The sequence below is a fragment of the Orcinus orca genome, chromosome 2 (genome assembly GCF_937001465.1).
Source record: "Orcinus orca chromosome 2, mOrcOrc1.1, whole genome shotgun sequence".
Classification (NCBI taxonomy): Eukaryota; Metazoa; Chordata; class Mammalia; order Artiodactyla; family Delphinidae; genus Orcinus; species Orcinus orca.
In genome coordinates, this window is record NC_064560.1 from 12968497 (window position 1) to 12989357 (window position 20861).

General features: G+C 42.8%; 1 protein-coding gene across 4 annotated transcripts in view; it reads left to right on the forward strand.

Moving 5' to 3' along the window:
* PIP4K2A (phosphatidylinositol-5-phosphate 4-kinase type 2 alpha) overlaps positions 1-20861 on the forward strand; it is a 179020-nt gene that overhangs the window by 118106 nt on the left and 40053 nt on the right. For all 4 annotated transcript variants that reach the window (XR_007475274.1, XM_033407853.2, XM_004280946.4 and 1 more), the window contains exons 4-6: positions 1920-2072; positions 15605-15751; positions 19882-19920. Coding sequence is in view for 3 of the 4 variants with exons in the window: in XM_033407853.2 (XP_033263744.1) it covers positions 1920-2072; positions 15605-15751; positions 19882-19920 (339 nt within the window). In the remaining variant the exon portion in view is untranslated. The remainder of the gene's footprint in view (positions 1-1919; positions 2073-15604; positions 15752-19881; positions 19921-20861) is intronic.

Consider the following 20861-nt stretch of genomic DNA (forward strand, 5'->3'; position numbering starts at 1 on the left):
GTTTATAACCTGGTCCGCCTGTCTTTCATTAAGTTGATTGTTCCTGCTTTGATTTTTATCCCTGAAAGTAATTTGTAATCTTACAGTTCCTAGTGTTCTTGTTTTATTTGGAATAACCTTTTACAAATTAATGTTTGGGAGGAAAAAGACCCTTAAGCCAAGAGCAATGATTGCTTTTTTTGGCCAGTGTTTAAAACCCCCGAAGAGGGCATTCACTTTGATTTTCTTCCCCTTTGTTCTTAGTAGGAAGTGGTATAAAGGAGGATTTTTATGTTTGAGGGAAAAAAATCAATATAAGTAAGAATCAGACTCTTGTTGTTATAGCCATTTTCATCCTGAAAATCCTTTTCCTCCTTCGCAGCCTATCTGATGAGTTTCAGCTGTCTTCATCATTTAACATGGCCAGTTCCTGCTTTTTAAAATCATTGGGAGTTACACTGATTTCCCGCCCCCTTCTCTCAAGTTTTCTCATAAGCTAAGGAAAGCAAATTCAGTTAATTGGCAGGAGCGGCTCTGCACTTGGCAGTTGTGCCCGTCTACATTCAGATCAGGATGTGCTGTCTCAGGATGTAAAGACAGCAGCCGAGGTGCCAGGGCTGGTCCTGGAGATGAGAATGCGCTCACTTCCCTCAGCCCGAGGAGGCCCTCCACAAGTTGCTGCACCACCGCAGTGTCATTAAGACCTCATACGGCTCAGTCCTGGTGGATTTCATCTGGGAAAGAAGGAAAGGTTAAGGAGGCTTGAACATTCTAGACTGATGGGGAACTCTCACTGACAGTCATGATGCAGTGATACCACCTGCCTCTCTAAAGATATCTGTGTCCCCCTAACTAGACAGACTTTGGTTCATTGGGGCTTTCAAATGCCCACTTTGGGAGAGGAAGGTGAAGTGGGACTGTCTTTCCCTGAGAATCCTTCATACGCCGTCCAGAGGGGCTGGGCAGGGAATGGAGGTCGGTTCTCAAGGGCACAGTTAGCAGAGGCGAAGACCAGGCTTCCTCAGATGCTGGGGGTTTGCTGATCCACTAGCCTGGTGACCAGTGTAAGACGGTTGGGGGAAAGCGGGACAGACTTCCTGGAGGCTCTGGGAAAACAGATTCAAACAGGGGAGTCACAGGTGAGAGCAGGGGAGACAGCAGGAGTGACAGTGAGTATGGAATGGAATGCTAGATCCTGGAGTGAAGTGATTGCAGAAGAGCGCCCACTCAGAGCCCTGCCCCATCCTCTCCAGGAGATGAATCATCCTCAAAAATGGCTGAAGTGGGGTGGAGGATGGGCCAGGTCAGAAACTTCTGGAGCTGGGTTAGAGCACACCTGCCCAGGCCAGGCCCTCCCAGGGCAGCCATGGGCCACAGGGTTTAGTAATTAAGTTGTTTACTACTTGAGTAGTTGACTAGTTGAGAACTTGGGTTCCGAGCCAGCCATACTGCAGATGGCATTCTGGCTCTTCCCCTTACTAGCTGTGTGACTTTCTCCCAACGATTATACCTCTCTGATCCCCATCTCCTCGTCTGTACAACGACGGTGATATCACTAGTAACCATTTCATGGGAATGTTATCAGAGTTGGGAGAAGTCCTCTGTGTATAACGCTTGGCAGAATACCTGTCATACAAGGAAACAGGGAAAGTAAGATGTCCTTTCATGGCTGGAACCTAATTTTATTGAGAGGGAAATCTCAGCTCTTGTCCAACTCAAAAGAACAAGGTGAACAAAGTAACTTTGATTATAATTCTAGACATTAGAATCGCTGTTTTCATTTCTGCCATTTGAGGTACAATGAATAGAAAATGTTGTCCTCCTACTTAGCAACTTCTTCCAAACACAGATGTTTTTGAAAACTTGTGGTGACAACAAATGACCTGGAAATTAGTCTTTAACCGGTTCTCTTCCCTCCTCCCCTGTCATCCCACGGGAAGAATTCCCTGACCAGGAGTGCACCCCTTCCCAACGACTCCCAAGCCCGCAGCGGAGCCCGGTTCCACACGTCCTACGACAAGAGGTACATCATCAAGACCATCACGAGTGAAGATGTGGCTGAAATGCACAACATCCTAAAGAAATACCACCAGGTAATGTTTATCTTTATGTGAAACTCTGAGAAGGTTGACATTTGTGACAAATTATCATCAAGGCCAAAGATTTAAATATATAGTTAGGACATGACTAGAACACATTTGACAGAAAAATTCCCTCTAGCTGTGTTTTTAAAAATTACTGTGGCCGGATTACCGACAGTTAACATTTAGGAATGAATAGATCGGTAGTTAATAGACGTAACACGTTTAATCTAAATACCCTTCTGTACAATAGTTGTGATGATTACCACTCTGATTTTAAAATCACTCTGCTTAAGGTTTGGCAACATTTCGGAAGTGATTTTGCACGTGCTGGAAGTGAGGTGCTGACCTCTGAGTATTTATCCATTTACACCTACAGATCCTCTCCTGCTTGCACTGGTCTCTTCCTGTCCTGGCCCCAGAAAGGCCCACCCCCACCACCACCACCACTCACAATCTCCTGCCCAGAGAAGTTTCTGATTTTAGAAAGGGTTTGTCTACTCACCACCTCCTTTTCACGTCAGCATTATCCCCTCATCATCACCTGGGCATAAAGTGAAACTACCCTTGGGAACAGCCATCTCTTTCTGTTTCTTTCCCACCCCCCAATCCCCCCTCCCCGACTCCCTTCCTCAGTACGTTCCAGCACAAGGGCCTGGTAGAGCGCACGATCCCAGCCCCTAGCTAGAGCTGTATGAGGCCGTACTGTGAAGTAGTAACAGCGTGAAGTCCCACGTCAGACAGTCCTGGGTGCAGATCTCAGCCCTGTCACTCACTAATAGCCACGTGACTTCCAGACTTTAAAGCCTCAGCTTCTTGATTTATACGGTGGAGATGGAAACATCAGCTGACTCCGGAGCCCTGACGATTGTAGGGCAGGTACTCAGCACAGTGTCTGCCACACGCCAGGCTCTCCACACGTGGTGGTGGTCATAGCAGTCATCAAGTCCTACACCAGTGGCCAGTAACAACAGTGTCACCTTGAGAAAGTGTAGTCTTATGGCATGAATATGACCATTGATGGCAATATCGCAGCAGCCACCTTGAGAACTGGTGTTTAAACCACACACTGAAACACACACAAACATACACACACGCTGTTGCTGTTAACCAGAGGATTCTCAGGTGTTTAAACCATCACATCAAGTACCAGCCTCTCAAAGTGACTCCTTCAAAGGTACTGCTTGGTTGGATTTGTAGGCTCTGAGGTGCCTGTAAAAGTCAGCTTCCTTCCTTTACTGTCACGCTTTCTGCTGTAACATCAGGAATTATTTCTTTTTTTTTATAAATTTACTTATTTATTTATTTCCTTATTTTTTGGTTGCGTTGGGTCTTCGTTACTGCACGCAGGCTTTCTCTAGTTGCGGCGAGCGGGGGCTACTCTTCGCTGCGGTGCGCAGGCTTCTCATTGCGGTGGCTCCTCTTGTTGCGGAGCACGGGCTCTAGGCACACGGGCTTCAGTAGTTGTGGCACGCGGGCTCAGTAGTTGTGGCACGCGGGCTCAGTAGTTGTGGCTTGCAGGCTCGCAGGCTCTAGAGCACAGGCTCAGTAGTTGTTGCTCTGTTGACATGGGAGATCTTCCCGGACCAGGGCTCGAACCCGTGTCCCCGGAGTTGGCAGGCGGATTCTTAACCACTGCGCCACCAGGGAAGCCCCAGGAATTATTTCTTGGCAGTTGCTTATTCTTCTCAAATATGAACAACTGCATTTTAAAAAAATTTTTATTTTTTTTTAACATCTTTATTGAGTATAATTGTTTTACAATGGTGTGTTCGTTTCTGCTATATAACAAAGTGAATCAGCTCTACATACACATGTATCCCCATATCTCCTCCCTCTTGTGTCTCCCGCCCTCCCTATCCCACCCCTCTAGGTGGACACAAAGCACCGAGCTTGATCAACTGCGTTTTGCTTGCAGTGAGGTCTGTGAACATCTTGAAGCTCCCTTCTGTTTCTGGAAGCTTGGGACTGCCCCTCATTTGTTTTTCTCAAAAACACTGTTCAGCCTCTAATTCCATTAAACATCTAATCAATCTTTTATAACATCTATTCCTTTTGAAATCTGTCCTACAGCGCTTATGCTGTTGCCGATTGTGAAGGAAATTTTGAAGCGCTGGGTTAGTACCTATGAGGGTAAAAATGCTCAGGCGTTGGCTTCTGAATAAATGGAATTCTAGGACGCAGCTTCAGCCACTCACTCCTCTCTGGAACTTAATGTCGCGCTGATGCATTCTTTTTCCGCTTTCTTTAAATTGTCTCAGAACTCTTAAAGCAATGTGATACTTCAGTGACTGATGAAAACATATTATTCTGATAAGTGACTATGATACTATTCTAATACAGTGTGACATGCAATTCAAATATCAACTTCTTGATGACATCTTTGAGTTCAGAATTTTTTGACTATACAGAAATTACAGTTTGAACGTCTCCTCTGGGGTAGTTACTGTAACAAACATGCAGATTTGACATATCATCATTATTACATAAAATACATTGGGGAGCAAAATATTAACATGCTCCAGGGGCTGTCACAGTACTAAATATTTCATTTCACTGCTACAGAATGATTATTTTCTTGGTATATTCTTTATCCAGAAAAAGCTCATTTCTCATTTCTTCAGCATCTGTGTTTTGCTTCTTATAAAAAGTATTTTAAATATAAAGGGTCTTAGTGTTAACCTTAAAACAGAGTGTTGTAGGTCAGTTATTCTTGAAAAACAAACAAAGCCATAGAAAAAGGGATCGGATTTGTGGTTACCAGAGGTGGGGGAATTGGATGAAGGTAGTCAAAAGGTAAAAGCTTCTAGTTATAAGTACTTAGAATGCCATGTACAACATGATAAATATTAACGCTGCTGTGTGTTACATATGCAGGCTGTTAAGAGAGGAAATCCTAACAGTTCTCGTCACAAGGAAAATACGTTTTTCCTATTTCTTTGCTATTGTGTCTCTGTGAGATGCTGGATGTTCACTAAACTTACTGTGATCATCATCTCATGACGTATGTGGGAAATCAAATCATTATGTGGTACACCTTAAACTTTGTACAGTGCTGTGTGTCAATCATATTCAATAAAGCTGGAAGAAAACAAGTTTTAAATAAACAGAGGTAAAGGGTCTTAGTGATTGAGAGTCACCATTGTTAATATGATTTATTTAAAGGACGCTACATTGAAGGTCAGGAGACCTAAGTCATAGTTTGTCACAAACTGGTTACTTAAGCGATCTCTGAACCTCAGTTTCCCCATCTGCATTTCGTTCACCCTTTCATTCGTTTGTGCATGTATTTACCCTCTTTCTTCTTGAAGTATAATTGACTTACAATATTATACTGGTTTCAGGTGTGCAGCATAGTGCTGCGATATTTTTATAGATTATGCACCACACAAAGCTATTATAATACTATTGACTGTTTTCCCTGTGCCGTGTATTTACTCTTGACCTAATTCCAGAGAGGATGTAAGGTGGCCTAGACTACTTTCAGGATTTATGTCTAGTCAAAATTTTTCTGTCTCCTGCTTCGGTGTGGGGACTGTCAGTTCATTTATTTCTTCTTGCTTTTTGTTGCTTTTACCTTCGAATGTGCCTTTGCTTCTGAAAACCCCCACCCCACCTGGACAGGTCAGTAGGCGTGTTCAGATCCCAGATCAGTAGATGGACAGGCTCTCAGAGAGGGCGGCTCCTGCGGAATAAATTGGATGGGCTTTCTGACAGCTTTGGTTACTCCGTGGCGCTTGACGTCTCTTTTTTCTTTTCTTTCATTGTTTTATTGTTTTAGTAAGATATATCCGGAGGTGCAGCTGTATTCTGGAAGGTTAAAATTACCCCGAGGCCAGCCTCTGGAGAAGTAGAACATTGCTAGATATTTAAATAAATTCCTCTTAGGGTTAATTTTCTGATGAGCCAACCTCACCAGCAGTGCTGTGTGACAGGTGGTTTTCAGGGCACACACTCTGCAGCTGACTGCTTTGCTCCAGACCTGCTGTGTGACCTTGGCCAAGTTTCCTATCCTCTCTGCACCCGCTTCTCTGTCTATACAATTTGGATAATAGTACCTCCTTCATCCAGTGTTGTACTAATCAGGTGAATTGATATTTATTATATAACCTGCTCAGCATAGTGCCTGGTATATGATAAGTGCTATGTAAATGATCGAATAAGATCATTAAATACCTTTCTTGCACATACTTAGTTGCCGTAGTCCCAGTGTCGAAATCATTTGCTCTTTGAATCCACTAGGGGGCCTGGTTTCTGGTAGAGTGTGGCACAGATGCAGAAAAATCTGAAGATTCAAACCATGAGGAGTTAGATTTTTTTTTTCCAAGCTCCAGCATCTTGCCTTAGTCCTTATTTGCTGCCCAAATCCTACCCTAATTTCCACTGTTCGCTAAGAAAGCATAGCATCATCTTTCAGACGAATGGAAAATTTATATTAAGCAGAGCAAACTTTTATGTCTCTTTTCCTTTTTCTCTTTTTTTATGGTTGGGAAAATAACTTAGTGCTTTGGTGTAAATATCCTTTTCTTCACATTTCTGTTAGGTTAGGACAAACTCAGGTCTTACAAATTACGATTAGCCAAAGAAGAGGGGATATATGTATATGTACAGCTGATTCACTTTGCTGTGCAGCAGAAACTAACACAACATTGTAAAGCAGCTATACTCCAATAAAAATTTAAAAATATAATAAATAAATGACGATTATCACCTGATTAGCTGAGCAATGCTGAAGAGCATTCAGAAAGGAAAAAATGGTCAAGAACCTTCTTGAATGTCTTATTTCTTCGAAATTGACTGATTTTTCTTTTTTGACCTGAATTCATTGGGAGTTTTGGTATCGTGTGGCTTCGGCTTTAATTAAGAGTCAACGTCAATAAAATTTTAGAAATTTTAGCGGAGGGAACAAGTTCCAATGCAGATGATCAAGAAATGCCTTATGAAAATAGTGTTAGGAATATCTTTTATGTTTTTGAAATGTAGTGTTTAAATTTATTTGTTTTTTATTTCAAAGTGACTGAGTTGACAGAATTGATAAAGTAACCTAAAAATCCTTCCTTGTCCTTTGTTATTTGGGAGACAGTAACTGGAACCAAATCTAGAAGTTACACCTAAAAATCTGAAATCCTTGTTGGAAAAGCTGGCTAGTACCTCAAGTTTCAGTAAAGGATTGGGGGGTGAATGCCTGACTTTTTTGGAACCTCCTTGGAGTACATCTTTTTATCCTCCCATGAAGGACAGTCACATTGGCCACGAACAGAGAGAAACCGAGAAAATAGGTCCCTTAAAAGCCAAAAATTAAAATTTAAAAATTGAGGGCGTGCTGCCCAAAGAGAAGAAGTTACACACTCCTTCAGCGCTTCCCAAACTGCCGATTATAGACGGAACCCCCGCGCATCTTGTAAAAAATTTACATTCCAACTCAGTAGATCGTGGGTGGACCTGAGGTGCTGTGTTCTTCACGTGCTCCCGGGTGATGCTGACGAAGCCCCTGTAAGTGGCAGCACAGGACCAGCTTTCCAGAGCAGGAGAAACGTTCCGAGTCTGCTCTTTGGCTTTTCTGTTCTCTTTGGAGGAGAGGCCAGTCGAAATGTGAAAAGCACATTAAAGTGTGAAGCCCTATAAGCACCTGGAACTATGAGATTCAAGGCAACTCCCAGCAGAGCCTCTGTGCCTTCAGAAGTTGCACATACTTTTCTTTCTTCTCTCTTAGTAAAGTCTGGAAGGCGCTGCCACCGCCAGGGTCCCTGAGCACCCCTTCCAGTTCCACTCTGCAGACACTTTGCAGGTGGGGGCGTCACCGTCTGTTCCCAGCGTCCCAGCCGTCGTTCCCCAGGTTTCCAGCTGCGCAGCCCACTCAGCAGCACGTGTTTCCTGCAGCACGTTATCTCCAGTTTCTGGAATTCCCGTTGTTCTTTTTTCTTCATACACCGCCTGTCTCCCCGCCTCTCTCCAGCATCTACGGATTTGACATTTTCATTCCAGCCTCCACGGCGCTTCACTTTCCTTTCCCGTTTTCCTTCTCCAAACATCTCTGCTCCGTTTGGGATAAATTTCTCAGCTGTGTCACCCACTCCTAATTCTCTATTCAGCTGTTCTAATCTGTTGCCTCCCCGTCCAATGGTTTTTTTTTTTCAACGATCATATTTTTCCTCCTAGAAGTTCCATTTAAAAAAATCCACCAGTGCACTCCTGATCGTTTTTTATTATATATGCTCATTTCTGAACTTGCATCCTTTTATTTCTTCAAATGCTCTATGCATAACTCTTCAAGTTCTATTTCCGGTAGTCCTAAGCTCTGCCATTCCTGGAGGTCCTGAATCTGTTGCCTCTTGTGTCTGCTGCTCAGGAGTGACTGGCCTGAGCAGAAGGCCTACAGCATGTGGAGTCAGGATACTGATTAGGGATGGAAGCCAGTGAGGGAGGAGGAAAGGAGGAAGACTGGACAGAGGGGGAGGGGCAGGCTGCCAGCCAACCTGGTGGGGCCCTTTGGGGTCCTCCACCCAGATGCGGCCATGTTGGGCCAAAGGGACAGGAAGGCAGGCCCAGAAGGAGCTGCCAACCAAAGGCTGCTGACTGCAGTCCAGAGCTGGGCAGCCAGGCCTCCCAGAGCGCATAACACCGGGATGCTTGGGGCAGTCCATCTGCATTTCAGGTGTAACCACTGAGTAAACTCCATCTATACTTATGGTAAGGTGAGTTTTTTTGTTTTGGTTTTTTTTGGCCACACTGCACGGCTTGTGGGACCTTAGTTCCCCAACCGGGGGTTGAATCTGGGCCCTTGGCAGTGAAAGCTCAGAGTCCTAACCACTGGACCACCAGGGAAGTCCCTGATAAGGCGTTTTTTACAAAGCCATTTCATCTTTAATGATGATGTTATGTATGGGTCTCTAGAACAGCATAACAAACAGTTAGGGGCACCAATGTTTGCATTCAGGTATATTCTGCAGTATCTCAGTACTAAGAATGTTTGTAAATACTGCAGAGGAATGTTTATTCCTTTTAAGCCTGCTTTTTACTAAGTTTAAGAAAAGTAGTAAAATTTTATACTTACATTAGCTTAAATGGAGTCATCCTTACATTCTTTTATGACTTAAAACTATTTGAAACCAAAAGATATCATATTAACTGACATGGACCATTATCCCAAAATTCAAGGAATTTTGAAGGATAATTCAAAATATTCAAGGAATGTTTGGATTATTTATTTATTTGGTCCTTTTAAAGCAAACCAATCCTTAATTTCAGGCTGGCTTCTTTCTTTTCTTTGTCTTTTCTTCCTTCCTTCCTTCCTTCCTTCCTTTTTTTCCTCTTTCCTTTTTCTCTCCTTCCCTCCTTCCTTCTTTCCCTTTTTCTTTCTTTCTCTCCCCCTCCCACCGTTATGAAAAGAATGTTGTTGCAGCGATCTGTAAACATAGGCAGAGGCACAATAAGGATTACAGATAATTTAACCTTTCAAAAACATTAACTGAAGCAAGACTTTACATTGAAGTATTAATTTGATGCTATATTAAATTGTCACTTCAAGCCTCTAAAAAAAATGAGTGAAACATGATAATAACAGCAATTTCCAAGAGCTGGAGCCCAGGTTCACACTATCATGCGGAGATATAAATATTTATCCGTTCCAGTACATCACTTAGAATCCTCTCTGCTGAAACCTTCAGTCAGCTGTGAGTCTTTTAATGGCATTTCATTTTGCATGAGAAGAAGCAACAAATCGGGGATTCATAATACTTGTTATTCTTGCTGAGCACCCAAGAGCAAAGGAAACCAAGATCTTGTGGCTGTTGCATTTTATGTTTTTAAAATTCCTATTTCACCACGTCAATTTGTCATTACATTACAGTTCTGACAAGCTGTTATATAGGAAAAAGCTCTAAGGGAGACTAATGAAGAGATAAAATTTGCCTTTACTGGTGACACCATGGAGTTTTCGTACAAGAAGATATTTTTTAAAAGAAGACAGAAAAAAGTAAAAACTGTTATTGGTTACAGATGAACATTGCCAGCAAATACAAGTGTCTGAGAAGCACTCTTGGAAAAAACAGAAGCCACTGCAGGGTAAATGACAACGCAAGGTGACACGAGGCATCCAGCTATGAAAATGCAAAAGTGAAAAATACTTAATAAAAAACAATATTTTAAAAATGCAAATGTAGATAATGCCGTGAGTTTAACACTGAGAATATGGACGCTGATCCCAAGAATACTTGTGATGGTTTTAGCTCCATATAGTAAGTGTAAGAAGAATTGATGACCATCAAGGTCACTTTTTAAAAATTTGGGACTAACTGTTCCATGCCTTATTCAGATGGAAGCTCAGTGTCATCACTGAATCGCAAGCATCTGAAAGCTGCCAGTTCATGTGCCAGACAAGACTTTCCCTGTTTGATGTGAGAGAAGGTGACCTAGAGAGCCTGGAGGGGTGGAAATAACAGGCCAGCTTTGGGCCACAGATGGGAAGCCCTCTGGAAAGGAGCGGATCTAAGGAGCCACTGAGAGGAAGGCTCTGCAGGCTTGTACGTACACAGCTGGGGCCCTCAGAACAGTCAGCCCTCTGGCAGATGTGTGCTCCTAATTCCTGAGCCACACGTGGATGACCAGCTTCGCCAAGTGTTTGGTCCACTTGTGACCTCTTATCTCCCTTGGGACCTCAGAGTGGCACAGGGCAGAAGTCCACAGACTCATCTGACCTCTAGGAAAGAGTCTACTGGGTGGCACTAGGGCACTGCACCTGTTGAGTCTGTAAATTGAGATTTTAACATGGCAGACAAGGAACATCTGCGTTATGTCCTTTGCCAGTTAGGCAGGATTGCCTTGTAGCCACATCAGAACAGTGGTTGAAAGTGAAAGAAATACCTACACTTATTTTTATTTTTTATTTTATTTTATTTATTTTATTTCATTTATTTGTTTATTTTTTGGCCACGCTGAGCTGCTTGGGGGATCTTGGTTCCCCGACCAGGGACTGAACCTGCGCCCTGGCAGTGGGAGCACCAAGTCCCGACCACTGGACCGCCAGGGAATTCCCCTACACCGTTTTTAAAGAGTGACCCTCGGGATTAAGTCGCTATTTCTCCATTCTTGTAATTACAAGAATTCGAAATTAAGCATTTAAAAAGGATGAAGCAAAGATTCATCCTTAGATTGTCTTACAATCAAATCAACAATGTTAAAAAGAAATTAATAGATGGCTGAGGCCGTAACTATTAAAAAAAGGTTGCTCGTGCCAAAAACCTGATCATGATACTGTAGTGCTACCAATACACCCTTTTAAAATAATTTTTGAAGCATTTATTTACAGGTTGTTTTGTTAATTTGTCAGTGGTTAAGTTTTTGAAGGGGAAGTGCTTAGAGTTCTGATCCTAAAAACAATATGAGTGAGAAATATAATTTTTTAGTGTTTCTTTTACATCTATAAAAATATCACCTCACTTTATAAATAAATACACACACATGCAACATTATTCATTTTTGGTAAGTCTGTTCTGTGGAGATTCCCTGAAATTGGGAGTTCCCATCCTGCATTTAAACAGAATCCATTTCTCAGGGAGCATTTGAGGAGCACCTCAGGTGCAAGCTTGCCTCCGTCGCCCTTTCCTTCCCTACTTCCTTTCCCACCCCTCGCCCCAGGGTCCTGGTTTCGTCTGGCTCCCGCTTGAATCACCGCCATCCTTGCAGTGCTGTTTCCCTGATCTTCACACCCTTCACAAAACCCCTGTGCTCTAACTACTAATCTTATGCCTCATCTCCAAATGCAGAGACACAGAGAGGTTGAATAATTCCCCAAGGTCACACAGCTAGTGAATGTGGAGCTGGATCAGGAAGGCTCGAGCAGCGTGCTGTGGCCATGAGTTTACAGTCTCCCTAGATGTGGGATAACGTCCAGTAGTTTGTGGGGTGGGGGAACCCTCATAGATGTGCCCACTGGTGTAGGGGGTGTGTGCACAGCATTTCCTGGGTCAGCTGGTGAAGAATCTGAGGGGAATCGTATCTGGGCCCGTTTGTGTCAACTTCCACACGCAGTGACTCCGTGTGCAGTGGTGCCCCAGCCCAGGTGCTCACAGACCCAGTGAGACCTTCCTCCACTGACGTGAAGCAGCGTCTTCCCAGTGCGCCCACCCAGAAATTCAGTTCACAGGCAGAATTTTCTCTTCTGCAAAGTTTTGACGCATAAATGCTTTCTAAACCTTTGCTACCAACTGCTGCTTGTCAATACTGAACTCTAACGTGAGAGGCTTTCTGTGGTTGTGGTTTCGTACATATTTATAAACTCAGGAGTTTTAAGTTTATTAACTCTCTATTTTTCAAGGTGCTCATCAGAGAGCCTCATAGGTGAGCCTTGCCTTTGAGAACAAGTGCACATAGAAACTTGCTGGATGAAGTGGATCAAATTTGATCTGTTTTTTTTAACATGGAGTAACTTATGTAATCTTAAAGATAGAGGAGTTGTAGAATGTAATCTGTGTGTGTGTTTTCCCCTGGGGGAAAAAAACAGCTTGTCGGTGATTTCCTGTAGTCAGGTTTCTTTAACATATTCATCAATATGGATAGCGGTCAGTATCTGCTCTGTTCCGGGTGCTCTGTGACTGTACCAAGATTTTGATCTAAGAGATATCTTCTACCAGCAGGACTTTTAAAAGGTAGGCCATGATGAGAATAACTGAGCAGAATGGCACAAAGGCAGGGGACTTGAACAGCCACACTGAAACCTGTGTGCCTCCATGTGTTTAAAAGGCCCATCCAACCATCTCTCTTCAGAGGTACCAGACAACCACTCTCTTTTGTTTCTTTACATCAGATGTGAGAAATCTTCATTTCAGCCAAGAGCTCTTTACCACCTATTTTGTATTAGCGAAAATCAAGTTAATTTACTGTTTTTTGAAAGGCGAGAAATAGAAAATGTTCCTCTGATCAGACTTTGCATTAAGAGCAGGTTGTGGGTGAAACTCAGAAAAATCCATCAAACTAAAATATAGCTCAATTACGGTCAGTAAGATTTTTTTTTTAAGGGCAGGAGCATCTTTAAAGTCTTCCAAAACTCTGGGTGGCAAAAATCAAACTCCTATACTGATGCTGTTCATCTTTCCTTTAATGATAAAAACTAAAGGCTTTTTTAAAAAAAATCTTAAGTTGGTTTAATATTATCAGAGTTGATTATTACAGTGTTTACCACTAAAAAGTTTGAAAGGGCATTCTGATTACTTTATTTTTATAAAATGTTCACTGTACAACAGAAAACTTTGAGCAGAATAGTTTTGTTTTTTTTAAAAAAGGAAGAAAGCAGTTACCCTAAATTTCACCATTACCATAGTGACCATTCTTCCAGACACATCTCTGTAAATAGGCACAACAGGTACCATTTTTACAGTTTTGGAATCATGTTATTCATGCTGTTCAGTTATCCTAGAGAGTTCACACACATGTCATGGGAATAAAAGAGCTTTTTTGAAATCTTCTTTCCCCTTCATTTTAAAGAAAGGAAAACCTAACTTTCCTTTGGAAAGTGCAATGGGACCCAGTTTGTAAGGATGGTCTTTTGAGGAGAAGTGTCTCCATCTTGTGGCCTTTTAGAGTATCGTCATTCAAGACTGATAAACGCATGTTGTGTTTTTGCAACTCTCCTTGGAAATGGTGTCAGTTCTGGGACTTGTTCATTGGATTTGATGAATCCAACATGGGGCCAGAGTGTGTCCATCTGTCTGTAGAGTGGGGGCAAGCCCTTTTTCACACCGCTGCTCTGGTGGGCAGTTGATTTATTTCTTCACTGACATGAATTTTTTATTCAATGTCACTTGTAAATATTACAAAGTATTCATTTTAATGTATCCAAAAAAAGAAGAGTATTTTTTCATAAATTATTTTTTTTAATTTTATTGAAGTATAGTTAATTTATAATGTATTAATTTCTGCTGTACAGCAAAGTGACTCAGTTATACATATATATATTCTTTTCCACTATGGTTTGTCACAGAATATTGAATATAGTTCCCTGTGCTATACAGTATGATGTTGTTTATCCATCCTATGTATAATAGTTTGCCTCTGCTAAAATCAAATTCCCATTCCTATCCTCCCTCCCCCTTGGCAACCACAAGTCTTTTCTCTATAGTTGTGAGTCTGTTTTTGTTTCATAGCTATGCTGATCTGTATCGTATTTTAGATTCCATATATAAGTGATATATGGCATTTGTCTTTCTCGTTTACTTCGCTTAGTATGATAATCTCTAGGTCCATCCATGTTGCTGCAAATGGCATTATTTAATTCTTTTTGATGGCTGAGTAATATTCCATTGTATATATGTACCACATCTTCTTTATCCATTCCTCTGAGGATGGACATTTAGTTTGTTTACATGTCTTGGCTATTGTAACTAGTGCTGCTATGAACAGAGGGGTGCATGTATCTTTTCAGATTATAGTGTTGTCTGGGTATATGCCCAGGAGTGGGATTGCTGGATCATATGGCAACTCTGTTTTTAGTTTTTTTGAGGAACCTCCATACTGTTTTCCATAGTGGCTGCACCAATTTACATTCCCCCCAACAGTGTAGGAGGGTTCCCTTTTCTCCGCACCCTCGCCAGCATTTGTTATTTGTAGACTTGTGAATGATGGCCATTCTGACTGGTGTGAGGCGGTACCTCATTGTAGTTCTAATTTGCATTTCTCTAATAATCAGTGATGCTGAGCGTCTTTTCGTGTGCCTGTTGGCCATTTGTATTTCTTCTTTGGAGAAGTGTTTTTCGAAAAACCAGTTTTTGATTGGGTTGTTGGTTTTTTGGTTGAGTTGTATGAGTTGTTTGTATATTTTGGAAATTAAGCCCTTGTCGGTTGCTTCATTTGCAAATACATTCTCCCATTCTGTAGGTTGTCTTTTCGTTTTGTTTATGGTTTCGTTTGCTGTGCAGAAGCTTGTATGTTTGATTAGGTCCCATTTGTTTATTTTTGCTTTTATTCCTTTTGCCTTGGGAGACCAGTGGGCAATTTAAACATTAGAGTCTCAATAAGAAACAGGAAAACCAGGACTGGAGCCCAACTCTCCCAGCTTCTAACACTGAGCTTTCTCCACAATTTCCTTTTTAACCTCGACTTCAACACTGTTAAAGGAGTTGATCTTAGTGGCCAAGTCACGCTGCCTCAACCTCATGAAATCATCATAAAGGCTTCTAGGGAGGAAGATGGCAGCCCCAGGTAGAGTGTGATTTCACTTTAAAGGAATTACAGAAAGGACCAATCACTTGTCCTCTCACCCTACACCATTATATCCAAGTTTTGACTTTACAAATTAGTTTGGAATGTTAGGGAGAAAATATCTCTGGAGATAGAGTTGAATTTTATCTGTGTCTGCACGGTGGATGCAGACCTGTACTGCTGAAGGCAGTACAAACATGGTCATTTTCTGTAAACAGGACATTAATAGTTGGATAATAAACCATTATCACTTTGTATAAACACCAGAGCAGAAGAGTTACATTTTACATCTGAATGAACACCTTTTGACTGGATCATTTCCCCACCTTTTTTCTTTCTCTCCTATGCAGTATATAGTGGAATGTCATGGGATCACCCTTCTTCCCCAGTTCCTGGGCATGTACCGGCTTAATGTTGATGGAGTTGAAATATATGTGATTGTTACAAGAAATGTGTTCAGCCACCGTTTATCTGTATATAGGAAATATGACTTAAAGGTAAGACTGATTTTTATTAACTTTTATTCATTAAGTTTGGTCATCCACGTTGTATGTAATTGATCACGCTGAGCACTTAGGAGGCGCCCAGAGCACAAAGCTGCCAGGAGCGCTCCTTTGTGTTAAGCGAGGACCACTTGTACCTACGAGAGATACCATGTCTATTTTATTCAACAAGTATGTATTGAACACCAGCTATGGGCCAGGCACTGCTTTAGGTGCTGGGAATAGCTCGATGAACAAAACAGACCAAACCTGCTCTCAACGAGCTGACATTCTGGTGGGTAAAGACGGATGGTAATAAGTAAAAGGGGTAAGTAAATCATGGAGTATACTAGGAAGTGATCAGTGCCATGGACAGAAGTAAAGACAGGAAGCATGGGAAAGGGATGCGGTTTGGGATAGGGTTTCGCTTCACTGCAGACCTGAAGGAGGTGAGGGATAGGCTGAGGAGCAGGCCTGGAGACAGGCTGTTTCAGAGACCCCAAGTGAGAGGTGGACCACTGGAAATTCTGATTGTGGCGTGAGGGGATCTGACTTCTGGGATCACCGACATAGGCAACGTCAGGTCAGGAGCTGGCAGGCTGTGACCTGCCTCCGTGGCACAGCCAACATGGCCATTTTTGTAAATAGTTTTATTGGAATCCCACAATGCCTGTGGTTTGTGTATCGTTATGTGGTTGCACTGTAAGAGCAGAGTTGAGTAGTTACCATAGAGACCGTTTTGGACCACAAAACCTGCAACACTACCCCTCTGACCCTCTTCAGAAAAAGTTTTCCAACCTTTGGTCTTCATCAGTGGATCTCGAATTTTTTTTTTTTATCTCAGACTCCTTCACACCCTTAAAAGAGGACCCCAGAAAGCTTCTGCTTATGTAGGTTATGTCTACTAATACTTACAATATTAGAAATGAGACATTGAAAAAAACTTATTTAAAATAGTAAAACCATTACATGTTAGCATATCTTTATGAAAAATACCTTCCAAATCAAAAAGTTTAGTGGAACAGGTAGCATTGTTTTTTATATCTTTGCAAATCTCTCTAATGTCAGGTTTGGTGAGACAGTTAGAACATCCTGTCTGGTTTGGCTGTCCACCTGTTGCCAAGTTATTTGATTGAAGTGTATGAAGAAAATCAGACCTTACACAAATATGTAGTTGGAAAAGGAGAGGAGGAGTTTTTAATAACTTTTTCAGAAATTTGTGGATGTTTTCCTTTGATATCACACCTTAACCTGACAAGTGGTAATGTCTCAAAGCTGAGTTACAGTGTGGAATCTGAAATCACATCGGTGAACTTTGCACGCGTTGGTCTGGCTACGTCATGCTTTGGTCATTTGGAATGATGGATTGACTGAGTTAGGTGAACTGCTTCCTCGAGGCTATGCATATGTTTTGTGACAAACTCCACTAATACCATTTGGTGCCACTGCTGGGTTTGTGCTGAGCTGCCAGCAGCTTTACCCACCATTGTATCTGCAGTATCCGTGCAAATATCAAGGTGGTGAAATAGGCAAATAGTGTCTCAGTATTATTATAAAGATAGTTTTGCCTTTGCAGACCCCTGGGTGCTGAACTATGCTTTGAGAAATGCTAGTCTAAGGGAGGGGGAATGTTCTAGGCTTATCTCCTACCCTCTGGAGTTCAGATGAACAATATAAGCTTCCCAAATACAGCTTTGCTCTGTCCTGCCTCCAAGTCGTAGCTATTTTACAGGTGGAAATCCCAGCCTACAGGGCTACAGGGCTACAGGGCTCTTTGGAACCATCTCCCTCAGGAGGCCCTTGGCAGTGTTACTTAGCTCACTCTGCTGAGTATTACAGGTCTTTTCATTGGCCTGACTCTCCCATGTAAGAAGCCAGTTGACCTCTGAAGCCACATGTCCTGGTTTTTTACTACTTGTTAGCTGTGTGCAAGATGCTGAACCTCTATGAGCCACAGTTTCTTCATCTGTAGAACAGAGGTGATCTTACCTCCGCTGCTGTGAGGATTAATGAGATATGTATGTGTCACGTCCAGCATAAGGCACGGCATGTGGGGAGGAGTGGATGGATGTTCATTGTCTCATCCATTCTACTGATAAGTCCCTTAAAGGCAGTTGTTTTGGTTCTACTTTTTTATCCCCCGGAAATGCTTAAGGTAGTGCCTCTATCTTAAGCATATCCTGCTTGAGCATATCCTGTTCAAGCATATCCTGATGTAAATTATGCTTATAGACTGGATGTTATAGTTTTAACCTTGGATGTCATGATTTCATCTCCCTTTTTAGCTTGTAGAGTAAACTTTTCTTGCCAGTACTTGCCGTTGTGAGGGAACCTGGGCATCTGGCATCATTTCATGGCTCAGACTCTCAGCCTTGACTGACTTAATGTTTCTAATTTTGTTTTAATTTTTAAATTCTGAATGAATTTAAATTTGGATGAGTTTTTCCAGGCTAATGCTCTGCATTTTTACATAGAGACGAAGCTTCAGTGAGAATTAGGAGCAGAGTAAATTATATCGTCGAGGGGAAAACACACACAGAGACTAAAAAACTTGGTTAAAGATACAGAGACTCAGGTATTACAAGTATTTAATACCTGAGGATTTAGCCCCCCCTCCCCTTTAAATTTGGGAACATTCTTTGTTAGCAGTCAGTGTACAGAGGAAGAGACTACGGCCCGAATTCAAGAATCTGTAAAGGAAGAAACAAACCATTGCAGGTGACGGCTGCTGGGCTCAGCCAGGCAGAGGGCTCTCCTTCACGACCAGTTTACACGGTTCATCTTCACGTGCTGGGTCAGCTTTGTGCTCCTCCGACACATCCCCCAGAAGCTTCGAGCATCTTCCCTGGGTTGGCAGCAGGGTCTTTCGGATCCACCAGACCTGGGAATGCTGAGCATGGGGCAGATGGAGAAGTGGCCCCAGGGACCCCCTGGCCTGGGCTTGGCCCCCTTCCCCAGTACAAGGAGTCTCCCCAGCTGTGAACACGTTACACACGTCCTGACTAATGCCTGAGCTGCTTGAAGGCAAGATGGTCATAGAGCAAAAATGTTAAGAGTGGCCAACCTAGAAGCTACTTTAAATTTTCCCAAGTCACATACACATTCTCTTAATGATTGGCTAATGCAAGTATTCCAGGCCAATAAATATCTATTTAAAACATGGTCAGGTAAATGGATCGCTCCAGTGACCTAGTCATAGTCTGGGCATCCAGTGCTGGCAGGGGAGGGAGAGCAGTCAGTCGGGCCGTGATCCTCAGCAAACACTGGGCGTTGCTGGGTGAGACACTGCGATGGTCACCACGGAGCACAAAGGATAAATGCTCACTGTTGTATTAACAAAGTTAGGAATTCACTGGCCATTTGTTTCCTAATCTATCTTTTGCATTAAGATCTTCCACAAACAAAGGACAGTTTCTGTTCTTGAACTCTACCCCAAAGCACCCCTGTCGGCATCAGGAACACTCTGTCATTTCAGACAACACAGAACCGAGGGCATCATTTGGAAAACCAGTGCAGTAGAGTAGAAATTGCTGCGACCAAGAACTGTGTTTTCTTCTACTTTATACCTCTGTGCTCAGCCTAGGTTCTGACACAGAAGCGGTGCAAGGAGACGTGTGTTTGAAGGGACCTCCAAAGTGAAAGGGGCCGGGAAGTACCCACTGGGTCTTAGTCATGGTAAGTGAGGAAGCACATGCATCAGTAACCCTAAGCCAGGGGAGACGGGCATTCGGGGGCCAGGGCACGCCCCCACCTAGAGGACGCAGCGTGGGAAAGAGGCCTCTATGCCCCAGTGGTCACTGCGGCCAGCTGACGGCCCACTTCACTTTGAAGACCCTCAAACCAACCACTTCTGACGATTGAGGTTTGACTCCACGTTTAGTAAGTCATTGTTCACGTGATTGTCGGGTTTTCTGATTTCCAGCAGGAGGACAGGAACCAGGGAGAAGGCAGCACAGGTGACACGGCAGGGAAGGGGTTGGAGACAGGTGGACAGAAATCCCTGCAGAGGGTGCAGCACACTCGGGGAGGGGCCAGAGCAAAGTCGGTGCTCATTTATTTCCGTTCTCTGCCCCGGAGTGTTTGCATATTTCACGTGAAGCTGATACCTCGCGTGCGCATGGTTTCATTATCTCTTTCTCTTTCAGGGCTCTACAGTGGCTAGGGAAGCAAGTGACAAAGAAAAGGTAAGTGCCCGGCATCTCTCTCACCTCACTCCCGCCGACATGCGGTTCTAGCCATTTCCCCTCCGCTACAGTGAGAAGCTCTTCATGGGCCTGAGGGACGTTCTCCTCCAGTTCTCTCCCTCAGGTTGGCTGCCCTGTTGGACAGTGAAGCAGTTATTAGTTTGAGGTGTGTGTGAAACATTTCCTATCAACGTGATCTTGAGAAAACAGCCGCCTCTGCTGTCAGCACGCTCCAAACTGGCAGGTACAGCCCAGCACCCGAGTCCTAGCCCCGCTTTATGACTAACAGGGCAGGTGTGACCTTGAGTCAGTTTCTCTGCCTCCCTGAGTCCCAGTTTTCTCACCTGTAAAACGACAGTGTTGAGCTTCAAATTCACCAATAAAATATTGGCTTAATGAGCTTCAAACTCCTTTCCAGCTATAAAATGTTAAGATCTCATTAGCGTATTTTTTGTCTGTAAAGATTTAGGGATGGACGAGGAGACTCTTTACTTTCTTCTGAGTCACTGGACATTAGGTAATACTTGAACCACATTTTGTTGATTATGCAGGATTATAAACAGATTCAACTGGAATCAGTTTAAGAATTTGGGAGGCAGCTTTCCGTGTGCAAACCTCAACTGCCCAAAATGGGGATTTGCTTACATGAAAGGCGCCCCGGTGCTCTCAGCTTACTCCTCATGATGTTGAGGTGCCTTTTCTTGACCAAACCATTTGAAAGCTGGGCTCAAGGTTTTTGTTTCTAAATTAAGTTATTTAGGATGATATCACTCAGTTTGGGTTTGAATTTTACAGATTTGGAAATCTCCTTTTACTTATTCATCCAGAAGTTTGTGAATGTCTTTATGGTTACTGTCCTAGCTTCAGGGGCTAAAATAATGAACCACACACACATGGCCTGCAAAGCGATACAGACATTAAATAGGAAATGACAGTATCAT